The sequence below is a fragment of the Pygocentrus nattereri genome, chromosome 3 (assembly GCF_015220715.1).
Source record: "Pygocentrus nattereri isolate fPygNat1 chromosome 3, fPygNat1.pri, whole genome shotgun sequence".
Lineage (NCBI taxonomy): Eukaryota > Metazoa > Chordata > Actinopteri > Characiformes > Serrasalmidae > Pygocentrus > Pygocentrus nattereri.
In genome coordinates this window covers 46,819,365-46,843,021 of record NC_051213.1, presented here as the reverse complement: position 1 = coordinate 46,843,021, position 23,657 = coordinate 46,819,365, and the positions used below count along the sequence as shown (strand labels likewise).

The 23,657-nt window shown below is 43.1% G+C and overlaps 2 protein-coding genes across 3 annotated transcripts in view; one reads left to right on the top strand and one right to left on the bottom strand.

The window, feature by feature from the left end:
* The window catches only part of LOC119263097 (octapeptide-repeat protein T2-like), a 71,425-nt gene extending 51,970 nt beyond the window's left edge, over positions 1 to 19,455 (top strand). Inside the window, exon 5 of the mRNA XM_037537186.1 lies at positions 19,396 to 19,455. Within this exon, the coding sequence (XP_037393083.1) occupies positions 19,396 to 19,455 (60 nt within the window). The remainder of the gene's footprint in view (positions 1 to 19,395) is intronic.
* The window catches only part of grik5 (glutamate receptor, ionotropic, kainate 5), a 143,043-nt gene extending 120,944 nt beyond the window's left edge, over positions 1 to 22,099 (bottom strand). Inside the window, exons 1-3 of one of the 2 annotated variants that reach the window (XM_037537173.1) lie at positions 21,854 to 22,099; positions 15,709 to 16,136; positions 15,008 to 15,446 (exon numbers count right to left, since the gene is read on the bottom strand). The gene's annotated coding sequence lies outside the window, so the exon portion shown is untranslated. Of the gene's footprint in view, positions 1 to 15,007; positions 16,137 to 21,853 lie in introns of both variants that reach the window. The other variant, XM_037537172.1, reaches the window with a different exon arrangement.
* Positions 22,100 to 23,657: the final 1,558 nt, after the last annotated feature.

The following is a 23,657-nucleotide window of genomic DNA, read 5'->3' as shown; positions in this document are numbered from 1 at the left end:
CATGCAAGAGCATGACCTGTTCTAGAAGACCTACTTGCGCACCTAAGAAAGATGGGTTCTATGTAGAATATCTGCATGCTTACATGGTTCTTTGCATGGTGAAGTGGTTCTTCAGATTAACGGAGAACGTGATATATTGTTCTATATAGCACCAAAGCCGTTCTGCTGTTGTTACGATGTCAAGCTTGTAACAAAAGCAGAACCCTTTTTAGTGCTATATAGAACTATTTTGATAAATGCGGTGTATAGAACCATACAAAACACCTTCTCCATTAGTCTGAAGAACCATTTCTCCATGCAAAGAACCATGTAAGCATGAAACGGTTCAACTCAGGACTTAAGGTTCTGAAGAGAACCACTGCCTTTCCTAAATAACCCTTGGGGAAACATATTTCTTAAGTGTGTGGGTGCAATAGTCACCCTAATCTTTTCAGTAAATACATCTCCAAAAATTTGAGCATGCGAATGGTTCTTTGGGTGCTCATGGTTCTAAATAGAACTGTTGTTTTTACTAAAGAACCCTTGAACCCCTCTTTTTTTAAGTGTGTCGATGTTAATAGTCACCCCAATCTTTTTGGTAAATGCATCTCCAAAACTTTTAAGCATGCAGATGGACCTTTGAGTGGTCACGGTTCTAAGTAGAACCACTGCTTTTACTAAAGAACCCTTGAAGAACCAACACTAATGCACTAATTTGTTAGCACTAATGCTACCAGCTAAAACAATAAGCATACAGCCCTGTTAAGCACCAGTTACCATGTTTTTGTATATGGGTAAAAGCCTTAAACAAGGTTGAGATGCTGAGATTAGCTGAAGTCCTTTTCTCCTGTTCATTAACACTTGTGGACATGAATAAGACTATCATAGCAGACCAATGAGAAAAGACACGCACAGGCACTCGTTCCTCCTCGACAGCCTTGTAGCTTTGATGTTTTGCTTTGTTATTAGTTGCGGCCAAGTCACATCTGCATATCCATAAGATTTGTAAATACATATCCCAGTGTGTAGTTGAGGGCAGGGTGCCTGCTGAAAGCTCCCCCCTATAAGAGACCCTCGGCCTGCATTGATTTTGCAGCGTGTGGCTCTAATAGAGATGGATCTCTCTCTCACCGGTACTGAAATGGGAGCCCTACAGGTAGCAGCTGCCTGAGACAGAGCTGGTCACTCACCTTTAATGGGAGATTGATCTTAATTGTAACCCTGGCTGGATGGACCTGCTCCAAACCACCGAACACTAGAAAGAGGCCAAATTGGAAAAGGGGAGTGGCTGACGCATTGGCTCAAAAAGAAACCCAGATCTTCTTCCAGCACTGTCAGGAATAACGCACTCACAAATATATTCTGTAGACAAAAGTATTGGGACATACCTATTGAGTTCAGGTATTTCAGCCACACTCTGGATTCCACACATGTGGAATTTCTGTCCTGCTAGATCTCAACTGGAAGTGTGATGGACGAGTCTCGTTTTGACGATTGCCACCTGCCTAAATGCACTGCACCAACTGTAAAGTTTGGCTGAGGAGGGATAATGCTATGGGGTTGTTTTGTCAGGGGTTGGCCTAGAACCCTTAGTTTCAGTGAAAAGGAATCTTACCACTTCAGCAGACCAAGACATTTTGGACAATTCCATTCATCCCACTTTGTGGGAACAGTTTGGGGAAAGAACCTTTTCGGTTCTAGCATGACTGAGTCCCAGTGCCCAAAGCAAGGTCCATAAAGGCATGACTGGGTGTAACGGTGGGGAGCGATGAGGCGGACGCATGTGCTGAGATAAGTGACTTTAATTAAGGGCAAATCCAGGGTTGTGGTCGATACAGCCCAGTTTCAAATGGCCAATACGGAGAGCAGGAGGGAAAGACATGACAAAATGAACACAGAGGGACAGGTGGAAACACAGGTGGACACAATCAGGGGTGGAGCCATGAAACAAGAGGGCGGGACTGAAAACCCAAACAGAAGCACATGGACAGGACTGGGAAGTAAACAACAAGCACATGGACAGGACTGGGAGAGGTCAATCGTGACACTGGGTGAGTCTGGTGTGGAAGAACTTGATGGACCTCAACCCCATCAAACACCTTTGGGATGAGTTAGAGCCAGACCCTCTCGTCCATCATCAGCGTCTGACCTTGCAAATGCTCTTCTGGATGGAACAAGCAGATATTTCCCACAAACTCACTCCATAATCCTGTAGAAGGTTTCCCAGAAGAGTGGAAGCTGTTATAGCTGCAAAGGGTGACCAACTCCATATTAATGCCTATGGATTTATAATGAGTTGTCATAAAAAGCTCCTGTAGGTGTAGATGTGTAGGTGTGCCAATACTCTGGTCCATATAGTGTATTTTTTAATGAAAAAAGTTGCTTTTCGGTGCTTTTCAGTATGAAATAACAGTGTTTGTTTTACTATTATATGAGAAGCGCTGGGTTCAAAATGTTCCTTTTGTCTCCCTCTTGGACTCAATGCCCTGTGGACGCTACGCCAAGCTGCGCCGAGACGTGAATCCATGAGGCTAAATATCTAATAGATTCTGAATAAATGAGTGAAATGGGCTGTAATGCAAGCTGCCTTCCACACGGCTGGGCCTCTGATGTTCTAAGAGAACAGGTCAATAGCTCAGGATCTGTGTGTCCAGGCTGAAGCACAGCACATTCTTTGATTTTAGCACAGCTTTATGGCCAACGGAGCCTTAATCTCAGTTTAGGCTTATCAGACGAGACCAGACAATGGAGTCTAAGAGCTCTGCGGATGGCAGATTTAAAGAATGTTAATCCTAAAACCCCCCCATGCTTTGATGATGGCTGTAGGATAACAGTGTCACATGACTGTTCTAGAACTTTGAAATCGCTCCAGGTGATGCGATGATCTACCACGTGAGCAGGCGGCACCTTGAGTCTGGCACTTTCCTTGACACTATGCTAGAAGAAGTGCGTACAAAATACAAGCTAGTAACAACAGAAGAACGCTTTCTGGTGCTATGGCATTCTCAATGAATCTGAAGAACCATTTCACCATGCAAAGAACCATTTAAGCATAAAATGGTTCTATGTACACTACATGTTTCTTTAAAAGTTACTTAGTAAAGACAATGGTTCTATATAGAACCATGAACAACCAAAGAACCCTTTGCATGATTACTTTCTTTGCATCAAAGCATCTTCAGATTGATGAAGAGTGTGCCTTTGATGGTTCTACAAGGGACCTTTTTGAAAATGGTTCTGTATCGCACCCAAAATGTTCTTCTTTTGTCAAGCTTCAGAACCCCTTTGGTGGCTATACAGAACCCTTTTCAAAAAAGGTTTTATATACAACCAGCTGTAGCACATCCATGCACATTCTCTATCAATCCAAAGAACTCTTTCATGATGCAAAGAACGCTTTAATCATACAAAGGTTTCTCTGAGTGTTCAAGGTTCTACACAGAACCATCATCTTTAACAAAGGACCCTTGAAGCACCATCTTCTTCTATTGTTACAATGTCAAGGTCGTTACAACAGAATAACCCTTTTTGGTGCTATAACATTCTCCATCGATATGAAGAACCATTTCATCATAAAAAGAACCATTTAAACATGAAGTTATTCTATATACCCTCTTTAAAAAGATGGTTCTTCAAGGGTTCTTTGGTAAAGAACCCTTGGTCCTATATACAACTATGATTTAAGGGTTCTTTGCATCATGACAGGTTTCTTCAGATTGATAGAACTTGCATGAATGTGCCATAGATGGTTCTATGCAGAACCTTTTTGAAATGGGTTCTATATAGCAGCCAAAAGGGTTCCCTGACTGTTACAAGCTTGATATGATGGCAATAATCTCCATCAGTCTGAAGAACACTTTCACGGTGCAAAGAACCGTTGTTCTTTGAGTGTTCATGGTTTTATATAGAACCATTTTCATTACTAAAGGACCCTTAAAGAACCATCTTGTACCAGCAGTACAAAACATGTTCAACGTTTTCAAAAGAACCCAATGTTCCAAAACTAGACGCCTGAAACGCTTTTAAAATGTTCTAAAGCCGCCTCGGCTCCTCCAAGTCTGGAATTGTTGGGTTTTTACAGGTTTTTGACTGACATTTTGATTTCTGAGGGGTCTAAAAAGACTGTCTGAGCGTTTCATTGTAGAACCACTGGCAGCTGATCACTTGAAGAGCGCTCGGAAATGTTCCAATGTTCCAACAACAAAGAACTGCCTAAGAGAGTTTGAGAGGGCTGGCTGGTTGAGGATGAGACTCTGGGTGATGGTGCTTTTCTATGGCACATACACTCACCAAGACGCGTCACCTCTGACTCAGTGAGATCTACTTTGCCCAGACAGCAGGAAATGACACATACAGACTTAGAATGAATCCACAATCGCACCAAGAACTCAAAGCAGAAGAATTCTTGAAGTGAAGTAGCCCAGCATCAACGAACAGCGATAGTCTGACCCTGCGTTCACACCGGCGACACACGCGACAAGGCGGCCAGAGGTCATTTATTGTCAATGACAGCTGACGATTTCCGGCGACAGGAGATGGTGCGAATGTTGGCGACGTGTCAAAGTTGAGCAGATTTTAACTTGCAAATAAGGAGAGAAGCAACGGGATGATTACCAATAGGAACGGCGCACTGAGCAGCGTAGTACACACTTTATCTCCACCACAGCTTCACAGTTTTTGGTTCGTAGATACACTACATTTCCAACAGCATTCGCCCGTCTGGCTTCACACGCATATGAACTTGAGTGACGTCCCATTCTTAATCCATAGGGTTTAATATGATGTCGGCCCACCCTTTGCAGCTATAACAGCTTCAACTTTTCTGGGAAGGCTTTCCACAAGGGTTAGGAGTGTGTTTTTGACCGTTCGTCTAGAAGCGCATTCGTGAGGTCAGACACTGATGTTGGACGAGAAGGCCTGGCTCGCAGTCTCCAACCTAATTCATCCCGAAGGTGTTCTGTCGGATTGAGGTCAGAACTTCAGGAATTGTCCAAAATGCCTTGGTCTGCTGAAGCATTGAGTTCCTCTCACTGGAACTAAGGGGCCGAGCCCAACTCCTGAAAAACAACCCCACACCATGATCCCCCCTCCACCAAACTTTTCATTCGGCACAATGCAGTCAGACAAGTACCGTTCTCCTGGCAACCGCCAAACCCAAACTCGTCCATCGGATTTCCAGACGGAGAAGCGTGATTCGTCACTCCAGAGAACACGTCTCCACTGCTGTAGAGTCCAGTGGCGGCGCTTTACACCACTGCATTCCACGCTTTGCATTGCGTTGGGTGATGTAAGGCTTGGATGCAGCTGCTCGGCCATGGAAACCCATTCCATGAAGCTCTCTACACTGTTCTTGAGCTGATCTGAAGGCCACATGAAGTTTGGAGGTCTGTAGTGATTGAAATTGCAGAAAGTCGGCGACCTCTGCGCACTATTCGCCTCAGCATTCATCATTTTACGTGGCCGACCACTTCGTGGCCGAGTTGCTGTCGTTCCCAATCGCTTCCACTTTGTTATAATCCCACTGACAGTTGACTGTGGAATATTTAGTAGTGAGGAAATTTCACGACTGGACTTGCTGCACAGGTGGCGTCCGATCACGGTACCACGCTGGAATTCACTGAGCTCCTCAGAGCGACCCATTCTTTCACTAATGTCTGTAGAAGCAGTCTGCAGGCCTAGGGGCTCGGCTTTATACACCTGTGGCCATGGAAGTGATTGGAACACCTGAATTCAATGATGAGTGAATACTTTTGGAAATGTAGTGTAGTTCGTCCTCCTACAGGAGGAATAATGGCGGTGGTGCTTCTAGACAGTAATCACAAAGACCAAACACTGTTTTTCTCACATACTAATGGCACAGACACAGGGACTTAATAAAGTTAAGCACACAAGCAATTCCTCACCAGGATTTGTATTTGTAATGGGAACGCATCTGATTTGTGCTTAGCTTCAGTGAAACCATGGCAGTCAATGGTCTGCTGGTGTTTAGAAACGCCCACCAGCGATGAGTGACCAGCAATTCGGGTGCCAAAAGGTGAAAAGTCGCTGGTGTTGTGAATGCAGGGTAAGTGAGTAGTTTTGCTTTCAGAAGTGAAGGGGGCACTAAATGAAGCTGAAGCCCCCTTCCCCACAAAGTTCAATAGGTTCATTAGGCACTACTCAGTTTTGATGGTCACTGAAGTGCTCTCATGTGATGAAGTTCAAGGAAGAGTCCATTATATGAAGGTTTCTTGAACCTTTAAAGGGTTCTTCAGACTCTTTCTCAAACACTAATCTTCAGGGAACCAAAAGTGGTTCTTCTGTGGCAGGGGTGCTCAGTCCTGGTCCTCGAGATCTAACACCTCCAGAGTTTAGCTCCAGCACCCAAAATGGTTCTTCTATTTTTGTCAGGCTTGTAACAGTTGGGTGCTATATAGAACCCATACAAATCTGTCTGTAGCACATTCATGCACATTTTCCATCAATCTGAAGAACCCTTTCATGATGCAAAGAATCATGCAAAGTGTTCGTTGAGTGTTTATGGTTCCATATAGATCCATTTTCTTTACTAAATAACAATTGAAGCACCATCTTCAAGAGTGTGTAACAAAAGAAGAACCCTTTTTGGTGCTGTATAGAACCCTTTTAAAAAAGGTTCTATACAGATCCATCTAGAAGAACCTTTTTGGTGATGTACAGAACCCTTTTTAACAAGGCTCTTTGTAGAACCATCTACATTCTCCATAAATCTGATGAGATGCAAGAAGATGCAAAAAACACTTTAAGCATGCATATGGTTCTTTGAGTATTCATGGTTCTACAAGAAGCCTTTTCTTTACTAAAAAATCCTTGAAGCACCATCTTTTTATCAGTGTGTAACAACAGAAGAACCCTTTGAATGGTATATAGAACCCATCAGAAAGGTTCTATTCAGATTCTACACACATTCTCCATCAATCTCAAGAACCCTTTAATCATTCAAAGGGTTCTTTGAGTGTTTATGGTTCCATACAGAACTAATTCCTTTACTAAATAACCCTTGAAGCTCCATCTTGTTTAAGAGTGTGTAACAATAGAAGAACCCTTTTTGGTGCTGTATAGAACCCTTTTTAACAAGACTATGTAGAACCATCTAAAGCACATTCTCCATAAATCTGAAGAACCCTTTAAGGATGCAAAAAAAACCTTCAATCACACACATGGTTCTTTGAAAGGTTCTATAACAGAACCATGAAGAGCACATTCTCCATCAATCTGAAGAACCCTTTAATCATGCAAAGGTTCCTTTGAGTGTTCATGATTCTATACGGGACCATTTTCTTTGCTAAAGAAGCCTTAAAGCACCATCTTGTTGGGAATGTGTAGCGACAGAAGAACCATTTTTGGTGCTGTATAGAACCTATATAGAACCTTCGACAGCACATTATCAATCTGAATGCCACTTAACAATGCAAAGAACCCTTTAATCATGCAAAGGGTTCTTTGAGTGTTCATGGTTCTATATATAACCATTGTCTTTACTAAAGAACCATTGAAGAACCATCGTTTTTAAAGGGCATAGCTCAGGCAGTTTGCACTGAAGTCCCTGTAGTTACTGAATAATAAGCCTTAGTGTGTAATACGCCTGGGACTGTAAGGGGTTCGGGCCTGTGCATCATCATGTGTGTTCTTAGGTCATACACGTGTGTAATAAACCTGCTGGTGGTTCCTTGCCTTGAAGGGGGTGAAACAGCAGGGCTTTCAGCTGGGCTAAACAGCAGAGGAGAATAGAGTAAACGACTTTGTGGACAAGAGTAGCATCAGCAGTGGCTCAGTAAGCATACTGCATTAAGCTGCATTCAGTGACCATCCGCTGATCCACTGTTTGGACTGAGAACCTCCTGGCTTTAGAGGAAAGCTGCCTTTTCATCTCCACTGGTTAACCGCACTTTGTGGCAGCACCATTTTCATTTCAGCAGAAGCTCAAGCGTGAATACGGACATATCGTCGCCAATCCGAGCAGGCAGACGTGATCTAAGTAATTATCTCAGGTGTGGAATGATATTTCCTGCCTTCTGCTGCGTTTTGGCCAGCGTCAGACAGGCGTGGGTCAAGCCAAATGGTGCTTATTCATACTCCAGCAGCACTACTCCCTTGCAGCCCTGCTCGAATACGTTTAATACTATTCAACCATCACAGATGGCGGGAAACAAGAGGCGAGATAATGGAAATGTTTTTAGGTTTGATTCATTTTTCGAGGTCAAAATTTGTAAACCCAACAAATAACAACCCCTGGGAAGTGACCATAGGCCTGCCCACTTGTACACACCCACTTCTCTGTTAAGATATGACGTTGCACCAGCTGAACGTACACTATATGGACCAAAGTATTGGGACACCTACACTTTACACCAACAGCAGGCTTTATGATGCAAGCATTAATGTGAAGTTGGTCCCCCTTTTGCAGCTCTAACAGCTTCCACTCTTCTGGGAAGCTTTCTACAAGAGTTTGTGAATTGAGAGTGTGGGAATTTTTGTCCATTCGTCCAGAAGAGCATTTGTGAGGTCAGACACTGATCTTGGACGAGAGGGTCTGGCTCACAATCTTCATTCTAGTTCATCCTAAACGTGTTGGATGAGGTTGAGGTCAGGACTCTATGAGGGCCAGTCAAGTTCTTCCACTCCAAACTCAACCAGCTCTGCTTTTATGGGGGCTTCCCCAAACTGCTTTAAAGGGTCTTCCCCAAACTGTTCCCACAAGGTTGGAAGCATAGACTTGTCCAGAATGTCTTGGTCTACTGAAGCATTAAGATTTCCCTGCACTGGAACTAAGGGTTCTAGAACAACCCCTGAAAAACAGCCCCATATCATTATCCCTCCTCAGCCAAACTCTACAGCTGGCGGAGCGCAGTCAGGCAGGTAACGTTCTTCTGGCATTCGCCAAACCCAGACTCGTCTATCAGACTGACCGATAGAGAAACATGACCCATCACTCCACAGAATGCTGGGTCCAGTGGCGGCGCTTTACACCTCTGATAACTTAAACACCATAAAAAAATTCACATGGCTGCTGGATTTGGGAGAAATCTTAACATTAACTTTCCTGTAGAGGTGGGTGATATTTCATAGCTGTAATATCACAATACACGACATCACATTACGACATCACGATATTTATTTTTTTCCAACATCTGGTAAATTGAATAATACAAAGTAGTGTAATTTAATATGAATACAACTATGAATAGAGTGATTTATATTTAACATTTCACATACTGCCCCGCACTAATTCCACTAAAAGAGGACTAATTAGGCAGTCTTTGCAGTGAAACATGCATTTCACAGTATGTTCAAGTACTGACAATATCCATGATATGCTCAAAAAGGCACATAGTTATTGTAGCGCGGAGCCATGACAGAATTCCAGACGCCTTCGGATGGAAGATGGCCAGGTTTAGTGTTAAACCGGTCAACCAAATCCAAACAGGGGCAAAACACCAAGACTAATCAGAGCCCAATCAAGGGGTCAAAACCAATATCCAAAAAACAGCAATGGTACAAAAACAGAAGGCAAAAAGAAGTGGTCAATTACAGAAGCGCAGGGGGTCATAAACGTGGTCAATCCAATAAACATACAAGAGAGAATGCTTAGTAGTGTCAGAGAAATAATACCTCGAAACGACCAAGTCTAAAGCCCGGGCTTTTGTACTCTCGGCTATTACGATTCACAGGTGAAGATATTTTAAAAGTCAGGTGACTGTGAGCACAGGTTGACGTCCGAGGTCACCTGATCTCCCAGCGTATTCTGGGAGTTGGAGCCCGAAAGCAGACTCACATGCATGACAGTGATGTAATTTTATAAAGATAGCGATAAATATAGTCATATTGCCCAGCCCTACTTTCGTGTGTTCAAAGGCAAGTTCAAAAGGAGATTAATTAAGCGCTGCTTTGCAACATCCGTTGCTAATCTGTTACTAAATTTGTTGAAAAGCAATCCCAGTTTGAACCCTGAGCAGCAGAGCAGAATGAGCACTGATCACTGTTTGTGCACTGGTACGCATGTGTCAATGCGGCAATTATGTCATGCATTAAAGGCTCAATGTTGTCACAATGTGCAGGAAACTGATGAGTAATACACATTTAGCTCTCGATAGAAATAAGCCAGTCACAAATATTTCATAATCGCCTCATTGCAACTATTTGAGATCATCATAATTATTTAAGCTGACTGAAATTGCTTATACGGTCATTTTCAACACCAATCAGCCATTAAAGTCCTTGTTTCTACACTCAGTCCATTTTATTAGTTCCACTGACCGTATAGGAGCACTTTGTAGTTCTACAGTTACAGACTGTAGTCCATCTGTTTCACACTTTGTTACCACACTTCAATAGTTTATGGGATTAAAAATGTATCACTTAAAGTATCACTTACAGAGAATGGCGGTGTGGTCAGAGATGGTGTGAGAACTTCCTATATGTGCTGTATATTGTTCCTAACAAACGTGGTCACTCTGACAAACTGCAGTACACCACAGGAAGTGTAGGGGGCGACATAGCATATATTATTTCATTGCATCAAATATGAAGAAACTGAAGACATAATGGTTCAATTAGTCGAATCATTAGATTAATCCATTCTAATTACTTGTTGCAGCTCTAGAACACACAGGCTTTGTTCCCAGGTCTGTTTTCACTGTATATGAGTTCTGTCATAAACCCAGTTTATGATGTCAGACACCTGAGCTCCTCCCGCTAACCACAGCCCGCCAGTAAACAGCAACGGCCCGGCGCCATGGCAACAGAGCAGGCCAACATCAGAGATGTGTATAAAAGCGGCAGCAGCAATGGCTAATGAGTGCACTCAGACCCGGCATGGGTGCCAACGACAGCTTTACGAGCATCAAAAGCGGGAGATGTCAATAGCACACGAATACTGAACGCTGTGTTCGTGTGTGGTTTGGCCACCAGTGACCAGTCTGACCTGAGGGTGTGGAGTGGACGTGGCAAACAGTGGAAGCCCCATCACACGTCTCTATCATTAGTGTCAAAAGCTTTCATCATTCATTAGAGACATTTAAGTCTGTGAATGTGAGACAGAGGGAAATATGAACGTGCTTTCTGGACATTTTGGTCCTAAACCTTCTGTCTGTAGAAGTAATGTAAATATAAATGTAAACATTTCTGCATAATTCAGCCACTAAGATGTAAACAGGGTCACTCAGAGTGGTTTGGTGTGAAATGGTCCATTTCAGCGAAGATTTCTTCACAGTGGTGGTGATAGGAACCAGGGGTCACCATGACTACAACACTAATATAGCCATTTTATTTACCATCCAAAACCACCAGTGAACCTACATGTCATCACAATGTTTATATGTAATGTTGATCATGATACATTTTCTATGTTGCTTTACAACAACTTGCATGTACCCCTCTGCCATAAATGGATTCAAATAAATGGATTAAATACATTTTAAGCCAAAACTTCATCACAAAACTATCACAAAAGTGTCTCAGACATCATTCAGTGAATTCATAACCATTTCATTTAGTAGCTTTTTGTGAGAGAGCTTTCAGAGGTGGATGCTCTGGTTCCTATCAGCACCACTGCGAACAATTCTGAATAAATATAGTAGTTACTGAATATTTCCTAGTTGATACTAAATGGTGACTAGCAGTTACAGAATATTTCCTAGTATATATTGAATATTTCATAGTAGTTAATAAATATTTTCTAGTAGATACTAAATATTTCATAGAAGTTACTAAATATTTCATAGTAGTTACTGAATATTTCATAGAAGTTACTGAATATTTCATAGCAGTTACTGAATATCTCAGAGCTGTTACTGAATATTTCATAGAAGTTACTGAATATTTTATAGGAGATACTAAATATTTCATAGTAGATACTGAATATTTCATAGAAGTTACTGAATATTTTATAGTTGATACTAAATATTTCATAGTAGTTACTGAATATTTCATAGTAGATACTGAATATTTCATAGTAGATACTGAATATTTCATAGTAGATACTGAATACTTCATAGTAGATACTGAATATTTCATAGAAGTTACTGAATATTTTATAGTTGATACTAAATATTTCATAGTAGTTACTGAATATTTCATAGTAGATACTGAATATTTCATAGTAGATACTGAATACTTCATAGTAGATACTGAATATTTCATAGCAGTTACTGAATATTTCATAGTAGATACTGAATATTTCATAGTAGATACTGAATATTTCATAGTAGATACTGAATACTTCATAGTAGATACTGAATATTTCATAGAAGTTACTGAATATTTTATAGTTGATACTAAATATTTCATAGTAGTTACTGAATATTTCATAGTAGATACTGAATATTTCATAGTAGATACTGAATATTTCATAGTAGATACTGAATACTTCATAGTAGATACTGAATATTTCATAGCAGTTACTGAATATTTCATAGTAGATACTGAATATTTCATAGTAGATACAGAATATTTCATAGTAGATACTGAATACTTCATAGTAGATACTGAATATTTCATAGCAGTTACTGAATATTTCATAGTAGATACTGAATATTTCATAGCAGTTACTGAATATTTCATAGTAGATACAGAATATTTCATAGTAGATACTGAATACTTCATAGTAGATACTGAATATTTCATAGCAGTTACTGAATATTTCATAGTAGATACTGAATATTTCATAGCAGTTACTGAATATTTCATAGTAGATACTGAATATTTCATAGTAGATACTGAATACTTCATAGTAGATACTGAATACTCATAGTAGATACTGAATATTTCATAGCAGTTACTGAATATTTCATAGTAGATACTGAATATTTCATAGTAGATACTGAATACTTCATAGTAGATACTGAATATTTCATAGTAGATACAGAATATTTCATAGTAGATACAGAATATTTCATAGTAGATACAGAATATTTCATAGCAGTTACTAAGTATTTCATAGTAGTTACTGAATATTTCATATAAGTTACTAAATATTTCATAGCAGTTACTGAATATTTCATAGCAGTTACTGAATATTTCATAGTAGATACTGAATATTTCATAGTAGATACTGAATATTTCATAGTAGATACTGAATACTTCATAGTAGTTGCTGAATACTTCATAGTAGAAACTGAATATTTCATAGTAGATACTGAATACTTCATAGTAGTTGCTGAATACTTCATATCAGTTACTGAATATTTCATAGTAGATACTGTATAATAAGCCTGGACCTTTAGCACCCATTCCATCCCCACTAATTTTAATGGTGGTACAAAAGCTAATAATAATCTCTCTTCTTAAAACTGTATTCATTCTAATAACCTTACATAAATGCTGACTTTAAAAAAAAAAAGTAAACATCCTGCAGTTACAGCCTCTCTGCAACATAATACTGGTGGAGCCAATTTCACATACATTAAACTAATTAATGACTAATGAAAATATAATTATAATATGACATTTGATGAAATGTGAAATCATTTAAATTTAAAGTGTATTAGTTCTTTTCAGTTATATTCAAATATTTCAACAACTCCACAGTCATAGGGAGCTTGTGCTAAATTTGGTCACCGATATGATGATGGGAAATTTTTATACCAAGCCATCCAGACCCCCACAACAGGCACTCAAGTGCCATAATGCTACGATCACTGTCAGCGAAATAGCGGCGAGGCTCAGTTTTCACATCTGTGAACCTGGCTAGCCTGATTTGAGGGGGAACAGGGTGGGGGGTGTTCTTCACAGCTCAATGGACTGGTTAAGGGCACATCCAGACTGATTGTCAGGTAATGGAGGGAGCTGGAGTGACCCAAATGGCTATAATGTACGCTCTCAGTGTGCTAGCCAGAACCAGAATATTTAAAAAAAAACCTCCTCATGTGTACACAAAGTCAGAGACCACCACAAAGTTATTTAAATTCCAGTTAAACTGGCTATTAAATAATTGTTATTCATTTTTCAGGAGATTTTCTGAAAAGTCAAAGTATGAAAAAAAAAAATTCAGATGGTGAAAAATTAATGACTTGTACTTTACGCTTGTTTTGACTTTAAATAAATGAAGAATGGTGTATGTCGTTTACACCACGAAAAAAAAAATCAAACAAACACATAAATAATATAGTGTGTCTGTTTGAAAAAAAGCCCCATATCTCCAAAACTGTACTGTACTTGAGATATAATGGGAGTTAATGTACCCAGATTTTTTTCCAAGAAATGCTTTTCCAAGCAGTCTTTTCAAATTAGGCAAAAATATCAGAACTGAGTACATATAAGGACACACACACACACACACACACACATATATATAATGTCAAAAACTGAAATACAACAAAAATAGAGATTAGGTTTTGAGCTTAGGTTATAATTCAAGAGCAGTGATATATATACATATTGTTATATATATAATTACAGGTCAGAGAAACAGACTTAATTCTGCTGAGGACTCTTATTCTGAAGGGCAAGGCCAGCCAGTGATTATGCATTAGAATAGGAAGAACTGAGCTTAAGCTGTTAGCCAAAAGAAAAGTCTTGCTTATTGTACAGCGTGGCTGTGGCTGCCTACAGCTATTTAATAAAGCACAATGACTTGTGTATAAGCTGAGCGTCTCCTTTAACAGCAGAAAACACTGTTGTGTTTGTATGTGTATATTTGTGTGTGTGTGTGTGTGTGTGTGTGTGTGTGTGTGTGTGTGTGTGTGTGTGTGTGTCACTGTTCAGTATAAGAAATGTAAGGCAGTAGCAACCAAGGCAGCGAACCTACACACACACACACTCTTCACACATGAGAACACAAACAGATCCCTATCCAGGAATCACCAATCCAACACACCGGAGCTAACTCCCTCTGACAAGCTATCATTTGATTGTAGGATCACACACACACACACACACACACACACACACACACACAAAACAACAAAACACAGCAAGGGTTGTTAGAGCACTGGAGCAGGAAGACAGACAACGTGTCTGACAACACACTCTCACACACCGCCCGGTGGGGAGGTACATGCGGTTTACTTACAGACTGAAGCGAGCGTCGTCAGGATGCCATTGGGTTGTTGTGTTAACCGGCCAATTCGCTTCTCTCGAGAAACGTGGGTGCAGTTCCCGTCGGACGGAGTGGACAGTTGCAGCTGCAGCAGGACCGAGGGGCTTGTTCCAGCTCGGTTTTGAAGGGGAGGGTGAGAAACGGCTGCTTTTCAACTGCAGTGGTGTTGTAATAATCCAGTATGAAGGGGAGGGAGTCGTTAAAAAGAGCCCAAAGAGCACAGCTAAGTGAAATGGCCAGCGCTGCCAGCCCTCGCCGTGGACACAGAAGAGACAGGGGTGCTAATTTTCTACCTCTTTCTCCTCTCTCACTTTCTCTCAGGCCTAACTCGCTCTGCAGAGGTGAGGGGATCGACGTGAAGTTCTCTTCTCCTCTTCTCCTGTTCTCTGGGCCTCCTCCGCGGATGATATCTCTGCCGAGCGGGAAATATTGCGAAAGGCTAATTTGGCTAATTCTCAAGGCGGCACACGTCGACAAACACGCACCTTGTTCACACCCAGTCACCCTCTCACCCACCGACACCCACCCACTCACTCGCCCACTCGCACACACACACACCTAGCACTAGGCCTCAGAGGTTAGCGCTAACGTTTAGCATTTAGCTGCCTCTCCCTGTTAGCCTCTGGCCCCCTCCCTCGCCCATCATTGCAGACGCACTCACGCAAAAGATGTACCGAGATTAACGCGTCCAGGCCGGTCAGCACCGCGTCCCCTATCAGCCTCGCTCGTCGTGTATGACTGGCCTCTCTCTCTACTAGGTGGCCAGGAAATCTGTGTTTGGCTACAATCGTATCCACTCAATCAAAGCAAGGTGGCTGCAGTCCCCAGAAAAGCGACTTAAGACGGTTAAAAACGGCAGGATCCAAGTATCCAGGCCGAGCGAACAAACGGGGCCCAATCCTGGGAGCGTTCCACAGCAAAGCTGCTTTCAGACTTCCAAAAGCCTTTATCTACTTCAAATCCTCCGCAGCGGAGATTCTCACAGCGGCTTCCGCTTTTAGACTCACGCCTCAATCACGGTACAAACCGCGGTCCTTCAGACGAGTTTGAAGGCCTGAAGACAGGGAAGCTCCACTCCGGCTGGCTGCGGTTGGCGTAAGACCTAGAAGTAAACACAGAAAGTCAATAGAAGTGTCAATGACGGTCATAACTGGAAACAACCCTCGTAAAATGTTGACGGCCATTATTAACAGGACATTAAGGAGGACGGTCAACACTTCAGAACTAATTATTGACTTGTAGGGAACGTTCCAGGCAGTAAGGCCGCAGTTTGACACCGTTAAAGGGATGTTTTTCACAGATTTGATAAAGACTTGTGCATAATGCATTGGCATGAGACATCTCAAGCATTTAAATGTGTGAGACAGCAGTTCTCAATGTTTTTTCGTCTAAGCCCCCCTTTGTTGATAGTAAGCTCCACTGCACGCCCTCTCCGCCCCCCATGCATGACTGTTTGGCATTTTTCTATTTGAATAAGCGTTCATAATGTTTATTAATATCCCTTTTTTAAAGGAATACCACTTTTTTATATTAAAATCCAACCAAATCCTTCAAAGACCAAGCTTATTACTAGGTCTTATTATTCAGTAACTACAGGGGCTTCACTGCAAGCTGGCTGAGCTATCCTTAGGTGGAAGTCTATGATAACATTTTGGGCCCACCAACAAGAGGTTAAGAGGTTCGTCAAATGGCAAAATTACAAATATATCAGAAATACAACTTCTGAGATTTTTACGTGGCCCCCTTCATGACCCCTCTGACCCCCCAAGGGGATCATTTGAGAATCGGTGCACTAAAAGCTCCAAAGCTCAAAGGTTGCTATATTAAATAGCTAGAAATGCTGCAAGATGCCTGAAAAACTGTTTTACAGACTGGATGCGGCACAAAAACATATTTTTCTAAATACATTTGTGACGGAGAGGTAGATGCAGGGTGTTCAACCTCAACATCACCACTGTAAAGAAATCGGAGACTCTACCATGCACCTCCCATCTGACCCCTCTGAATGACCGTTTACATCTCAACCACTGATACGTGGAGAAAAATCAGTGGTATTTCTCTTTCATATTAAAGTCCAGTGCAAAGTGTTGAGCTGCATCAGCTCATATGTCTGACAGTAGCCCAACAACAGTGGAGTTAATCACCGCCATCTCATCATCACGCTGCCACCACAAAGCGGCCAGCAACCACAGCCGTGCCAGACCAAACACGTCTTCGTGTGCCCACCGTTAACATCGCGTCATACTGGCACTGTCTTTGTTTGGGCTTTCTTTATAAGGATGGCCGTGTTTAAAGGGGAATGGGATGTAAACAAAGCTGCCCAGTGTGGCTTGGTGTGGAATGCGCAGCTGTGCGGAAACTTGACAAGTCAGAATCGCTCACAGTGGTGGTGATAGGAACCAGACGTCCACCTCCAAAGGCTCCCTCAGAAGTAGTATTTACATTAAACAGTTATAAATACACTGCCTGATGTCTGAGATGCTGTTTTATGGCAACATTTTGGCTTCAAACATAATTTTTAATGCTGGAGAGATACATGCAGGGCAAAACAGTCCCACAGAATTACCTCTATTTTACCATCATTGTTACATTCAAGCACTCAGAAGACTCGTGTACGTTCATTGATGGTTTCGCATAGTAAATGAAATGGTTATATTTGTGTTGTGGACATGATGCTGTCTGGTTCCTATCACCACCACTGTTAAGAAGCCGGTAAGTTTCTCTACAGTGAGCTACTCTGAATGACTGGGCAGAGATTTAGAAAAATTGGTGGGATTCCCCTCCATCACATAGATAAGAACAGGAGTAGCCAGCTCTTTAGATAAGAGGACGTTAGAATGTTATACGGATCATATAAGCCTATTTGAGATTGCTTAACAACTCAATGCAGCGCTAATTGGCGCTCGGGTTTCTCTGTAAGTATCTGTTAGCTACATCAGTCACGGAGCTCCAAAACAAAGAAACTACGAATGTGTCCTGGGCTACATGTGTCGTAAGGGGACACTTGTGCAAATCTGACTGCTTGCCATACTATCCCTTTAATCTGGACCAAGCAAACAGGACCAAACCAGCTTGACCAAACAGACAGAAGGAAGTAAAGGACAGGCCAAGTGATGAAGTCATGATGGGCAGCTATATCCTGCGAGATGAAACAGAAGAAAAGTATGTCGGGGCAGGCCGGCGGGACAGGAGAGAGGGGGCGGGAACGGAGACATTTGTGTCACTCTCATTTATATCACACATCACTCCACACACACACACACACACACACACACACACACACACACTCCGTTCTGTCCTCATCCCTCGCTCCTTCTTTCTTCCGACTGTGCCCTCGTTCCCTTTCAGCCCTCACACTCATCCGCTTTCCGCACACGCACAAAGCCTCAGACGTTTAGGCTTGTCTATGAGTTTAACTACTTCAAGGGGAATTCCACCCATTTTTTCAAAATTTCGAGAAAATTCAGTGACTGAGATGTAAACAGTCATTCAGAGCGGGTGTGGTGTGAAATGGTTCAGATGTCTTTACAGTGGTGGTGAACCACTGGGAACCAGGGGTCGCCATGACAACAACACAAATATATCCATTTTATTTACCGTCCGAAACCACCAGTGAACCCACACGAGTCTTCTGAGTGTTTATATGTGATGCTGATGATGGTCATGAATCTGGGGGAAAAAAAGCTTTTTGGGGGACTATGTTGCCTATTTTTGCATGTGCCCCTCCACCATGAATGAAAAACACCTCTCATGTGTCAGACGTTCATGACCATTTCACGAAATGAGCTCCTGTGAGGAGCTTTTAGAGGTGGACGTCTGGTTCCTATCACCACCACTTCTGACTCCGTTTCTCTAGAACAGAGCAATTCATACCAAACCGCTCTGGATGGGTTTGTTTACATCTGAACCACTTAATTACACAGAATTGGTGGCGTCCCCTTTAAACTCTATGGGTCTGTATGTGGATCCATACTTTAGTTCCTCAGCCCCAGATCTTACACACTAGTTTCATCGTAGTCACTGAATAATTCACAGCATTTACTGGATCATTTATAGTAGCCACTGAATAACAAGCCTCTGATAAAGTAAAGGGTCATCTGGCTCTGAAAACTCTGTGCAACTCTGATAGGGTGAGGTTTAGGACCAGGTTCTGAGTTGAATTTAAGGCTAGTGTGTTTATGTTAGATATAACAGAACCGATTCAATGCAAAGCTCAGTCGCATTTAATAGCTGGTCCTTAGTCAGTAACTCTTATTGCTCTTGCTGTGTTATTGTTTTAGTATCACGTATTGACCAGAGGAGGATGGGGTCCCCGTTTTTGAGTCTTGGTTCCTCTCGACGTTCCGTTCTCTTGCTCTCAGGGAGCTTTCCTTGCCACTCTCGCCCTTGGCTTACTCACCAAGGAGCCGGACTTCGCGTAAAGCTGTTTGGTGATAACAGCAGCTATAAAAAGTGCTATACAAATAAACCTGAACAGAACTTGAACTCAATGTTAGTCTATGAAGCATCAATGCAGTTTAAATGTAAAGTGTTACTGCCTTAAAATGAATAACTGAACAAAAGCCTAGAGCAGAGGTCACTAATAGGCGGAATCTGAATCTGGACCCAGACGCTGTCCTATGCGGACCTGGACCTACAGCCAATAAACCATAACCTAACAAAAGCTCCATTCGTTTGCATTGAAGCCCCTGTAGTTAATGAATAATAAGCCCTAGTGTGTAACATGCCTGGAATTTTGAGAGGTTAATGAATAACGAATATCATCACTGAATACTTCACAGTACTTACTGAATACTTTATAGCAGGTACTGGATAATTTATAGTACTTACTGAACAATTTGTAGCAGTTACTATGAAAAATTCATAGTAGTTACTACATAATTGATAGACTGAATACTGAAGTAAGTGAAGAATTCATAGCAGGTACTGAATCATTTATAGTAGTCCCTGCATATTTTGTACATACTCATAACCGGTAGTAGTTTCTGAGTAATTCAGGTACTAAATCATATCGATATGATTAGTAGATACCGCATAATTAACAATTCACTGTAGTTCGTGAAAAAAATTCACGGTGGTTGTTGAAGAGTTTGTTGTGCTTACTGAATAACTGGTGGTGGTTAATGAAAAACCCACCATAGTTACTGAACAATAAGCCTAGAACTACGTTTTAACAGATTCTAAGAGGAAATATCAGCGACGTTTTACTTCGGACGGTAGATACATCGTTTACATTAAGGTTACATTTAACTGAACATCTACTAAACCGACCATCATTTTCTCTGCCTCTAATCCTAACTCTAAACTTAACCTCAGCCCAAAACCTAAACCCATCCCTCACTCTGGTCGCAGCCCTAACCCTGGTCCAGATTCTAACCCCAACCCCACCGCTGTTAAGAACCAACTGAGTTCCAACAGACAGCTTGATAACAATTAGAACAGCTGTAGATGATCTACAGGGGACCACAGTGGTCTATCCAAACACAGCGAGACCCAAACTTCTTCTTAAGAATGGTTGGCGAATGGAGGGATGATCTAAAACTACGACAATGATGTAGTTATAACACACAGCAATCCCGAACATTCATACCTGATGCTAAACAGTCTAATAGCTGGTGCCGCTTCTCAGCCGGTGAGTTGTTCTTGCAGGAAAGCACGTCAGTTGATTTTGATGAGGCCCTTTCTGTGGGAGTAAGTCATTCAAAGGGTGGCTGAACGTAAACCTGCCATTCAGAAGTTTTACAGCCTTAACCTCAGGGGTCAAATAGGGTCAGAAAGGCTGGACAGACTCTCCGGTTGAGAGAGAGAGCGGGGTGAAAGGAAGAGATACGGGCATGTTGAGATGCTGGGTCAGTTTGAACTCTAACCTCTAAGGGCTCTCCTGAGCATGGGGTTTTAATCACCGGAGTCCCGCTCCCCTCCCCTGGGACTGTTTAGCTGGTGTGAGTGGGCTAAAGCGGGTGTGGGCCGGATCGGGATCGGCGGGAACGTGAGAAAGCGGCCTCCGAGGCAGCGGACGAGCCCTGCCACGTTCTCTTCGCACCACACACTCGCGCATATGCAACAAATGTCATCACGACTGAAGCTTCACTTGAGTGGTCCGCGAGGCCCCGCGTAGCTGTTAGCGGTTAGCGCCACTGTGCGCACACACGCAACAAATGTCAGCGCGACTAAAGCTGCGTCCGATTATCCCTCGCCGGTCAGCGCTATCACGCGCACTCGCCCTCGGCCAAGCAACAGGAAGGGCCCCTGCGTCCGTAAGTGAATGAGCGAGGGATGAGGGGATGAGAGAATTTTAGGAGGGAGAGAGAAAAACAGCCAGATTTCTCTCAAATACATCAGCACTCTGTGACTCAGTGGGGGGGGGAGGGAGGGGAGGAGGAGAGGAGGAGATGGAGAGGAGGAGAAGGGTACCAAAGAGAGAGAGAGAGAGAGAAAAAAGGCAGATGCCAGGGTGAAACGGCAGCAGCAGCAGATGGGAGCTAACAGGAATGGGAAAGAGGCAGAGGTGGGGCGAGAGACATAGAGAAAGAGGGAGAGAGAGAGAGAGAAACTGTGGCTGGAGTGCAGGTTAACACAATCCCCGCTCTGTGGAGCCATTCTGAACACAGTCCGCTTACAGAATACCAATCACACACTGGCGGCACACACACACACACACACACAATTGCATGGCAAGCTCTTTCCTCATAATTCAAACACAAATCGATAAAAAATAATCACACCCTTCTACTCACCACGGGACCCTGTTCATTAACATGAATGACAGTCTAATGGACCTGGCAGGGTGTGCGATGCAGCGCACACAGACACACTCACCGTGAGAAGACGACCCCTGTAATGAGGTGGCGATTCGAAAAAATGACACTCTCCCTCTCCCTCTCTCCTGACCCTTCCTTTTTCTCCCGGGCGCTCTGACGGCCAGTCGCCTTCTCACGCTTCAGCCTGTCCCTCCACTTGCCACACACGTTCTCTCGCCAAACTGCTTCCTTTCGGGTCCCCTACACCGTTCTCCTGCTGTAATTCCACAGCAGGGGCACCGCAAGCTGCATACACTCTCTCACACACTCCAACCCCCTCCCCCCCTCCCTCCCTCTCTCACTCTCTCTCTCCCTTTCTCGCTCACTCTCATTGTATCCCCCATACCTCCTCTCCTGCTTGCGCTCCAATCCAATCAGCTCGCGCTGCCTTTCGTGCTGCGCCCTCCTCCTACAGAAAGAAGGAAAAAATTCTTCCCATTCTCCCTCCTCTCTCCAATCACGCTCCTCTTTTCTAGCCTCGCTCGTTCCTTAAAGACTCAAAGACTCAAAGGCGGACGGAGTCTCCCACTCCCACCCCTCCTACAAGGGCTGCGAGATACAAGTACCAGCATCGCAATCACAGTGCTGCATTCAGAGCTCGTGATGCGCCTTGTCATACCGGTGGACTGGGAAAGTGATTTACCTGCATGACTGACATCATGAACTTGGATCATCAAAGCACCCAAGGAAACGCATCTGGAACCGGGACCGGTGACAGCCAGGGGCCGACACTGCCTACTGTCTGGTGGCCCTGGCCGCAACACGCAGAGCCTGAGGCCTGAGGGGTCACTTGTCTTGAAGATTTGTGCTTTTTTTCAATACAATACAATTCATTTCGATTCAATTCGTGATTGATTTATACAGCCACTGGCACAAAGCAGCTTTACAGAAAATCCGGATCCAATTCCCAAACGTCCCAAAAGGCAACAGTGGAAAGGAAACAATTGCTGAAAGCATGAGGAAGAAACCTTAACACCCATGTGTCAACCACAAGGCCCGCCCCACAATACTATCCGGTCGGCAAAATTATTTAAATTTTTTATTAATATTATTAGTATTCTAGGCCGGAAACGGATGGCGTGACCACTCCAGGTAAGGGGAAAGGTCTTGCCCCAGGCGGAGGAGTTTAAGTATCATGTTCACGAATGATGGGAAGAGGGATCGTGAGATAAGCCACAGGCTGGGACAGGCGGCAGCAGTAATGCGGTCACTGTACCGGACAGTAGTGGTGAAGAGGGAGCCGAGCCATAAGCCTGTTTACCGGTCGGTCTACATCCCGACCCTCATCTGTGGTCATGAGCTGTGGGTAATGACTGAAAGAATGAGATCGCAGACACAAGGGGTAGAAAATGAGCTTACCTCACAGGTTGGCGGGCTACACTCTAGGGTGAGGAGCACGATCATCTAGGAGGAGCTTGGAGTAGAGCAGAGCTCCACATTGGGAGGAGCCAGTTGAGGTGGTTCGGGCATCTGATCAGGATGCCCCCTGGACGTCTCCCGGTGGGTGTTTACACCAGGCACGGGCTACCGGGATGAGACCCCAGGGTCGTCATAGGACCTGCTGGAGGGGTTATATCTCCAAGTTGGCCTGGGAGAAGCTCAGGGTCACCCGGAATGGTCTGGAGGAAGTTGTGGGCTACCGCGACCCTATCTGTGGTTAATGACGACGACGATGATGATGATTATTAATATTAGCCCGTGTCACAATGTGCTGCACTACAGTCCCCAGCATGCACGGCAACATAACGTGTGCTGACTCTCCTACCAACAGTCTATGGGACAGCAGTTACACTTCAGTTCACCACAATTCCACATCGGTCACA